At 43.1% G+C, this 10,000-nt stretch overlaps 1 protein-coding gene across 1 annotated transcript in view; it reads left to right on the top strand.

Annotated features, from left to right (window-relative positions):
- LOC102832977 (cytochrome P450 3A9-like) overlaps positions 1–8,300 on the top strand; it is a 28,329-nt gene extending 20,029 nt beyond the window's left edge. The window contains exons 10-12 of the mRNA XM_006859872.1: positions 3,515–3,741; positions 7,336–7,498; positions 8,211–8,300. Coding sequence (XP_006859934.1) covers positions 3,515–3,741; positions 7,336–7,498; positions 8,211–8,300 — 480 coding nt within the window. The remainder of the gene's footprint in view (positions 1–3,514; positions 3,742–7,335; positions 7,499–8,210) is intronic.
- Positions 8,301–10,000: the final 1,700 nt, after the last annotated feature.

Below are 10,000 nucleotides of genomic sequence, written 5' to 3'. Positions count from 1 at the left end.
ACTCAGTTAAAAAAGCTACTAAACCTCATTGGAAGATTCGACAAAGTGGCAGGATATAAGATCAACATACAAAAATCAGTTGTATTCCTCTATACCAAAAATGACAGTGTTGAAAAGCACATTAGGAAAGCAATACCATTTACAATAGCCACACATAGGATGAAATATCTAGGAATAAATGTAACCAGAGAAACAAAGGACTTATACAAAGAAAACTACAAAACACTGCTACAAGAAAACAAAAGAGACTAAAACAATGGAAGAATGTTCCATGCTCCTGGATAGGAAGACTTAACATTGTGAAAATGTCAATACTGCCCAAAGCAATTTATACATAAAATGCAATCCCAATCCAGATTCCAACGACGTTCTTCGAAAAGATGGAAAAACAATTACAAACTCTATATGGAAAGGAAAGAGAGCCAGGATAAGCAAAGCACTGCTTAAGAAGAAGAATAAAGTTGGAGGCCTGTCACTTCCTGACTTCAAAATTTACTACACAGCTATAGTGGTCAAAACAGCTTGGTACTGGTACAATAAAAGATATATAGATCAATGGAACAGAATCGAGAATCCAGAAATTAACCCATCTACATACAGCCAACTGATTTTTGACAAAATACCTAAATATATTTCATGGGGAGGTGATAGTGTCTTCAAAAGATGGTGCTGGCAGAACTGGAAAACGATATGCAAAAGATTGAAACAAGACCTTCACACCTCACGCCTTATACAAAAACCAGCTCAACATGGATTAAAGACCTAAATGTGAATCCCAGAATTATGAAGGCCATCAATGAAAAAATCGGGACAAATGTGAGGACACTAATTCAGGGATACACAGACTACAAAACATTTTGAAAATCACACAAACAAAAGTAGATAAAACAGATGAGTGGGACATACTAAAAATTAAAAACTTATGTGCATCAAAAGACTTCACCGGAAGAGTAAAAAGGGAACACACAGAATGGGAAAAAATCTTTTGCAATGACACATCAGATAAGGGACTCATTTCTAAAATATATAGGAAACTATAACACTTCTACAAGAAAAAGACAAAAAACCCAGTTTAAAAATGGGCACAGGACATGAGCAGACATTTCACCAAGGAAGAGATCAGGTAGCCAACAAACATATGAAGAAATGTTCATGATCACTAGCCATTAGAGAGATGCAAATCAAAACAACAATGAGATATCATCTCAACCACCAATAACACCGAAGATCAAAAAAGTAGAGGACAATACATGCTGGCAGGGATGTGGAGAGACTGGGACACTCCTGCATTGCTGGTGGGACTGCAAAATGGTCCAACCTCTCTGGAAAGCAATATGGCACTTCCTCAGAAGGTTGAAAATAGAAATACCTTATGATCCAGCAATTCCTCTACTTGGTATTTACCCACAAGAAATACAAGCCACACATGAGAAGATATATGCACACCAATGTTCATAGCACCACTGTTTACAATAGCAAAAAGATGGAGGCAGCCAAAGTGCCCATCAACTTATGAATGGATAAACAAACTGATACATACACACGATGGAATACTACGCTACCTTAAAAAAAAAAACAAGGAAGCTGCAAGCCACCGCTTAAAAGGAATGAACCTTGAGGACGTTATGTTGAGTGAAATTAGTGGGTCACAAAAGGAGAAATACTGCATAGGACCAATATTGTAAAAGATTAAGAAAAAGAACCCATACTAAACAGGGGTGGATTCTTTGCTGGTTGCTGGTATGGGGGGGAGGGGGAGGAGGGAGGGGAAAAAGGGGAAGGTGGAGCACAGGGCAGGGAATAGACATATGATAGTTTGGGTACTGGGGAGGGGGGCAATATACAAGAAGGGAGAGGGGAATGGAAGAACAAAGCAGATGGGAGAACAATTAGGCAGGTTTGCATGGGCTAAGTAGGACAGTGGTAAATAATGATGTATGCACAACCTTGGAACAACAGGGATCTGGGATACAGATATTGAGACATGGTTGGAATGGGGAAAAGGGGGGAATAATGTTAAGATGCTTGGCTGTCTTTTGAATCTTGGTTTCCCTTGTATACCATTATAAAATAGACACTTGAGAGGGAGAGAAAGAAATAGCCAGAAACATCACCATAGAAAGCTTGTAAGTCTGTCTTCTGCCTATAACTGATTGGAATACCTAAAATGGGGCTACAACGTGCCCAGTGAAGGAGGCTTCCAGTGGAGCCTCTGCATTACATAAGACTGTAAGTGGAAGCTTGAACCTCATCCAGATTTCCAGAGATGGGAAATTTCCACTTGAAAGGACAAGCAGACCCGCCTGGAGCAGCTAGATGAACAGAAGATACTTCTTGAAAGAAAGACCTACAGGAAAAATACAAAACAACAGAGGCAGACTGACTGTTACTACAAGAACAAGCAAGTTGCTTGCCCAGGAGACATCAAGGCAAGTGGTCGGGTCCCCTCAGTGTAAACCCCCTTTCAAGACTAAGATTCAGTGGGAATACACGCTCTGATTGGTGACCGCATTTGTCACCGATAAGCGGAAGTGAGGGAACAACAGCAATGAAGCTGCAAGCTAAGCCCTACAATGTTCATTAGACTTCTGTGAACCCGGGTGGAGACCTGATTGACCAGCAGTGTGTGGCAAGACCTGGGGACTCTTGGGCCCAGAGTCAGTGACATAGCCACAGAGGACTAGAGTGGAGAGTGAAGCATCCAGCTGATAAGAAGAGAGGGCATGTGCACAAGAACACCCACACTTGCTGATAATACCCATTTGACCTGACTTCAATGACTGGATGATCAGAGCTCAACCAAAAGAAGAAAGAAGAGGGGAAAAAAAGACTAATCTGATACAATTTGATGAACTTGACCTACACCTATGGATGCAGTAGCTCAAAAGAGGGAACAAATCTTTACAGCAAGGATCATTCCCACCCCCTCCATACACAGAGTAGACAGGGATGGGCAACTTGGACATTGGCTACCCAAAATGGGGTCCTACAAAGACAAGAAGTGACTGGCTTACAAGCTTTCAAGAGGGAACCTAGATTCAGAGGGTGTGAAGGAAGGTAGAATCTCGACTGAGATGATGATGCATGGAGGGGATTATAACCACAGCAATGAAAGGATATACGATAGGATGAATGTAAAACTAACGATCTCCCATGTAAACTATCACATAATTCACAATAAAACAGTTTTTAAAAAGTTTACCTTAGTAAGTAAAGTATATATACCTTGAGCATTGTGCAGTTTTAAAGAATTATCTATATCTGATCAGATTGAAAACAGCAATTGAAAGGTTAGCTGAGGCCCTTGGGGGTGCAGTGAGTCTAAGTCACTGGTGCCAGAACACTTTGGAAAAGAATGTGTGTACAACTTACAGAAGGCAGTCAGCATCACTGGGCTGTGCAGGCTGTCATTGTTGAAATGGTGTATGATTGTGTATATTCCCGCCATTTTTTAGAAACAAGAAAGACACAGAGAGAAGTACAATATCAGTAAACAAACATTTGTCTCCTGCAGAAAGACCCCGACTACGACATCCTCTTCCAGTTGGAGTACCTGGACATGGTGGTGAATGAGACCCTCCGACTCTTCCCTCTGGGGGGACGTCTGGAGAGAGTGTGCAAGAAGTCTGTCAATATCAATGGGGTGACCATCCCCCAAGGAACATTGGTAATAATTCCCACCTACGTTCTGCACCGTGACCCCAAGTACTGGCCCAAGGCAGAAGAGTTCCGTCCTGAGAGGTAAGTGGGTTGGGTGCTCCAACTTCTGGGAACTTTCAAAGTTGAGTAACCATGAAATTTTTTTTAAAATAATAATTTATTTTGTTGTTGCTGTTAAAAATATACACAGCAGAACGTACACCAATTCAACAATTTCTGCGTGTCCAAATCAGTGGCACTGATCACAGTCTTCAAGTTGTATATCCATTCTCAACCTTGCTGTCTGAGTTGCTCATCCTCCCTGAACATGAACTTGCTGCCCTGTGAGGTTCTTATCTAACCTTTCAAGTTGCTCTTGTGAATTTGATCCCATAGGATAGTCCATGCTCCAGGCAGACATTCTTCACTTGCTAAGGAAAAATACTGTTTGGTTTAAAGACGACTGCAGGGGATGTTTTTGGTTTACGGTTTGAAGATTGTCTCATCCCAATAATTGTTAGGGTTTATCCAGCCTTCATGGCTCTAGAGAGTTCTGGAGTCCTTGAAAATCTGAAATTGTGTTCATTGTGGAACTTTCAAATTTTGAGGTAATGTACAAAGGGGCTTCAAAAAGATTGTGGAAAATTCCATGATCGTTTCGTTTCATTTTTCCATGAACTATTTGAAGCCCCTTGGTACATGGCACATAACTTAAGGGCTCAGCTACAAACCTAAAGGCTGGTGGTTTGAACCCACCCAGCAGCTCTGCAGAAGAAAGGCCTGGCAAACTGCTTCTATGAAGATTACAACCAAGAAAACCCTGGGGAGATAACAAATCTGCCCTGAGTTGGAAGCTAATAAAACTGACAATGAAATGTTTACATACAGTGTGAAATGCACAGGTCAAAGATCCACTTGGATGCAATACTATTCCCATGTAACCACCATGCCAACTAAGATATGGAATACTTTCACTACACTACAATGTCCCCTGTGGCCCCTCTAGGTCAATCTCCATACTTTTCCATCCCACCATTCTGATTGATGAAAGTGAAGAGGATTTGAAGCACTTACTGATGAAGATCAAAGTCTTCAGTATGAATTACACCTCAATGTAAAGCAAACAAAACTCCTTACCACTGGGCCAATAAACAACATGATAAGCAGAGAAGAGACTAAAATTGTCAAGGGTTCCATTTTACTCGATCCACAATCAATGTCCATGGAAACAGCAGTCAAGAAATCCAGCAATAACGGTAACTAAAAAAAATCACACTGACAAAGGGAAAGGGTTGCATAGTTAATTACTGGACTTGCTATCAGTAAGTCCTACTCTGCGAAAAGTTGAATTGGCAAAAGTTGTGTGATAGATAGACAGATGACAATTATCAAAAATACCATGCTGCTATGGGATTTGGTGTCTTGGTTTGGAGGTTTAGGGTCATGGTTTCTTTGGACATTCCAGTCCATCCATCTAATAAAGTGTTTAGTTAGCACTTTCATTCTACCTCCTAGTTTGCTGTGTAGTGTCTGGGATCTTTTAAGCTTGCAAGCTGCCTTCCAAGGCACAGCAGTTGGTTTCTTTTCACCAGTAACAGAGGAAAAGGGAGAGTCAGGACCAGGAGAAGAAGATAGAGTGTGGCTCACTGTCTCCGTGAACATCCATCAGAACAGAAGAACTAGATGGTGCCCAGCTACCATTGCTGAACATTTTGATCAAAGATTTCACACAAGAATCCTGATCAAAATGAGGAAATTGCAGAACAGAATTTCAAATTTTCTTGGACTCCAGACTTTCTGGAGGGTGGAGGAACCTGAAGCAATTGCCTCCACCCATCTGACAATGATGCCATTGCATAGAGATGACGTGCCCCAGACATCCAACCCAGCCGGGGAGTTTCATGGTCTCCATCTTATCACTGTGCTTGGAAATGCATGAACTGCATTCAGGAGAGTGACACCAAGGCCAGCTGCCACGCTGAGGGGTTTATGACCAGAGATTACAACCCAAGCCAGAGGAGAATGGCCTGGGGCAGGTAAACAGCAGCAAGATATGGTGGGGATAAAATTTAATTGTCCAGCTGTGGTTATGGGCAAGCCTTTTTCTGGTTTCACTGTGGGGTCAGCGCTTAAAAAATGAGACAGAGTTTCCTTCATTAAGTTAATGAGGTCATATAAATGTGTTGTTGTTAGGTGCCATTGTGCCAGCTCTGACTCATTGTGACCCTATGTACAACAGAAAGAAACGCTGCCCAGTCCTATGCCATCTTCACAAGTGTTAACCTTGAGCCCGTTGCTCCTGCCGCTATGCCAGTCCATCTTGTTGGGGTTCTTCTTCTTTTTGCTGGTTGTCCACTTTGTCAAGCATGATGTACTTCTCCAATAAATGGTCCCTTCTGATAACACGTCCAAAGTGTGAGATGAAGTCTTGCCATCCTGGCTTCTAAGGTACATTCTAGCTGTACTTCCTCCAACACAGATTTGTGTGTTCTTCTAGAAGTCCATGGTACTTTTAACCAACACCATAACTCAAATGCATCAATTCTTCTACAGTCTTCCTTATTCGTTGTCCAACTTTCACATATATATGAAGCTATTGAAAATACCATAGCTTAGGTCAGGTGCACCTTAGTCTTCAAACTGACATCTTTGCTCTTGAACACTAGAAAGAGGTTGTGTGCAGTAGGATGTGTTTAAACCCAGACAGAGCAGATTAGACATGGGAGAAGTAAGAAAACAAAAAGAGGATAAGGTAGACACCATGTGGAGCTCTTCAAGGAATGCCAAGAACAGAAGAGAAGCTGATGTGAGGAATTCCCTCTAGGACACACAAAGTCTTTTCCAAGAGCAATAATTTGGATTTCTAGACTCCTAACCAGTGAGGAAATAAATATAGACTTTGAAAGCACCCACTTGTGGTATTTTTGTTATAGCAGCACTAGATAACAAAGAAAACACCCACTGTTCTCGAGTTGGTTCCAACTCATAGCAACACAATAGGACAAACTAGAACAGCCTGATAGCGCTTCCTAGGCTGTGAATCTTTCTGGAAGCAGACTGCCACATCTTTCTCCCACAGAGCAGCTGGTGGATTCAAACCACAGATGTTTTGGTTAGCAGCAGAGTGCTTTAACCACTGTGTCACCAGCGTTCTTTCCTTTTACATTAAAATCCAAAACACACTGCCATCAATTCTGACTCATAGTGGCCCTATATAGGGTTTCCAAGGCAGTAAATCTTTACGGAAGCAGAATTTTTCATCTTTTTCCTGTGGAGCAGCTGGTTAACAGTCTAGTGCTTATCAATCAGTGCCAACAGTGACCCTGTATAGGCTTTCTGGGGAGTGGCTTGTAGGTTTGAACAGCTGGCCTTGTGGTTAGCAGTCCAGTGCTGATCCTACAGTGTCACACCAGGAGTCCACCACCACATTACAAGAGGAAAATAAGCATTTGTTGAACTCATTCATTCATCTATTTTCATTCACTGTATTAACAACAAGACAAGGTCCCTATGAGTTGATATGGACTCGATGGAACACAACAACAACAATAACAGCATGTAGGTGCCAGGCGCTGGAAGACGACAGTGAATTGTGTATCACATAATTTCCTTCACTCGTTTGGATTTAGATGAATGCCCTCAAGCAGAGATGCTTCTCCAATCTCACCTTCCTCCTGCTCACATTGTCTTACCTAGGTTTAGTAAAGACAACATGAGAAAGATGGATCCCTATGTGTTCCTCCCCTTTGGGCTTGGGCCCCGGATGTGCGTTGGCATGAGGTTTGCTCTCCTGTCCATCAAGCTGGTGATGGTCCTGCTCCTGCAGAACTTCTCTTTGGAGACGTGCAAAGAGACCCCGGTGAGTTGGCCTTCTCTCTACTCCTCCTGGAGTTGCACTAAAAAGTCCCGTGGTCTTGGGTTGGGTCTGCGGGAAGCCAGGTGAGCGTGGTGAGTAATCTGTGAGCATTTCCTAGCCATTCACTTGGAGGGCCCCTATTTCACTCTCCAAGTTCCAGGTCAAAGTAGGGTTGAGAATCTAGATGCACCATACTTCTAAGCATGGTGTCTCTCTGTCATTCTACTCTGTAGCATGTGGGGTTGCCATGAGTGGGGTTTGGCTTTATTTACTTGGGTTCTTTCAAATCAGGCATATCAGCAATGCACAGACTTTGGACTTTGAGGAGCGCATTAGGCACTATTTAGATGGGAGTGGACTGAGACTTGTGTAACACCACACCATGTGATGCTCAAGTGCTTTTTCTACTGAGACAGTGGGAGACCTTGGATACTTCAGTCATTTTCCTTTCTTGGAGGGTTCTGTACGTGACACAGGGGTGCACTGAACTACTACGTGGAGAGTGGGGATTCTAGTCTACCCAGAGACACAGGTACAAGGTCATAGCCATTGGAAACCCTCTGGAGCACTGTTCTACTCTAACACATGCCGGTCACCAGGAGTCCCAGTCAGCTCAAAAACAGCTGGGTTTAGTTTTCAGAATGTGGCACTTTGCAGCTGTGAGTAGCAGGTGACTCTCTCCATCTTCCTCAAAGTTCTGTCTGCTTCCCCACAGATCCCCCTAGATCTGGACACCAGCCGCTTCATGCACCCCAAGAAACCCATCATGCTAAAGCTCACCCCCAGAAGAAGGGTCGCATCCTAGGTGTGAAATGTAAGGACTTTGAACCAAGGATTGCATCCACCCTACACTGTGCCTGAAGGGGAATGGAGGGGTCTGAGTTCCAGGGAAGAACATGCAACCTGGGTTGGGTTGAGATTCCCTCCAGGACAACCCCACCTCTCCAACACCCTCATAAAGAGAAAGCTTGAGCTGGAATTTCTTGGCTTCATTTCTTAAAAACAAACCTGGGTTGGGCCCATGGTTTGAGCTCTGCTATGAAAATAAAGCTTGTCATTTCAAAAAGTGCTGCAGAAGAAAAGCCTGGTGATCTGCTTCTATAAGATTACTGTTCTGTGCTGTGCAGCCCACTCCCATCACAGTGACTTTGTAGGACAAAGTACATCTGCCCCTTAGGGTGTCCAAGGCTCTGAATTTTTAAAATGTATTTTTTAGTATTTATTCATTTTTAGAAATATTTCATAGGGATTTTGGTAAAAATATGCAAAGCAAATCCATTTCCCATTCACTGATTCAGACACACTTTGTTTCCAGACATTCATTGCAGCCCTAACACTGTGCTAGCACTCTTCCCACTTCCTCCCTGTGTTTCTGTTTCCATTCCTCCTTCTTTCCTGTCCGCTCCTGCCCTCTGAGCTTTCTCCCTGGGTAAATGACTGCTCTAGGGAGTGTGGACTTCCCTGGCATGACTGTTCACCTTTATGAGAGCAGATTGCCAGGGTTTGCTCAGCTGGTGGGTTTGAACCCCCAACCTTTCAGATAGCAATTGAGAGTTTAGTTACTATGCCACCAGGGCTCCTTCTTAGTAAGATTGTTGTTGTTGTTGTGAAGTGCCGTTGAGTCGGTTCCAACCCATAGCGACCCTATGTAGGGTTTTTGAGGAGTGACTGATGAGCTTGAACTGCTAACCTTGCAGTTCAAATGGCTTTGCAGTCTGGCGCATTAACCCACAGCACCACACCAGGACTCCTACAGCCAAGAAAATCCCATGGAACCACTGAACTCTAAAATGCACGGGGTTGCTAGGAGTCGGATTTGACTCTGTTGCAGTTGCTTGCTTTTCTTTTTTTTTCTCAATGCCCCTTGTTTACCTTTCAGGAGGGGATTAGGGTAGGTAATAACCCAAAGTTAATGATTAGCAAAGTGACCAGTGGGCCAATGGACCGATGCTTTGGGCTGGCCCTGAAAGGAGGATGCACTTGGACACCAGAATGGAAACATTCATTCCATTCAGGCTGCACCAGCCAGGAGGGGGAGTAGAGGTAAACTTGACCCCGGCGCAGAGCCTGGCTGCACTGCCCACACTGGTCAGTCAGGAACTCTGACCTTAACTCCTACCTGCCTCCCTGCTCAGATGCCATTCACCTTCTCTCTCTGTCTCTCAATTCTTTCTCTCTATTTCTTTCTCTATCACTCTCTCTCCATCTCTCTCCATCCTTTCTCTCTCTGTGTCTCAATCTCTTTCCATCTCTCTCTTTCTCATAGTCCTCCTCTCTCTCCCAATCTTTCTCCTACACATAAAACTCACTCCCATCTTTTTACAGTAAGAAAGAATGCATTATTGTGGTAAAACATGAATTTTTTAAATTGCTGTATTTTTAAATTTTTGGTTAAAAAGAAAATGTATAGCAAAAGATACCCCATTTCAATACTTCCTACAGATTCAGTTCAGCAGAGCTGATCACATTCTGCAAGATGTGAGACCATTCTCACTTCCCTTTTCC

The sequence above is a fragment of the Chrysochloris asiatica genome, unplaced genomic scaffold (genome assembly GCF_000296735.1).
Source record: "Chrysochloris asiatica unplaced genomic scaffold, ChrAsi1.0 scaffold00034, whole genome shotgun sequence".
NCBI classification, from domain to species: Eukaryota; Metazoa; Chordata; class Mammalia; order Afrosoricida; family Chrysochloridae; genus Chrysochloris; species Chrysochloris asiatica.
The sequence above is the reverse complement of the archived record's forward strand: the minus strand, read 5'-3'. Positions and strand labels throughout refer to the sequence as shown.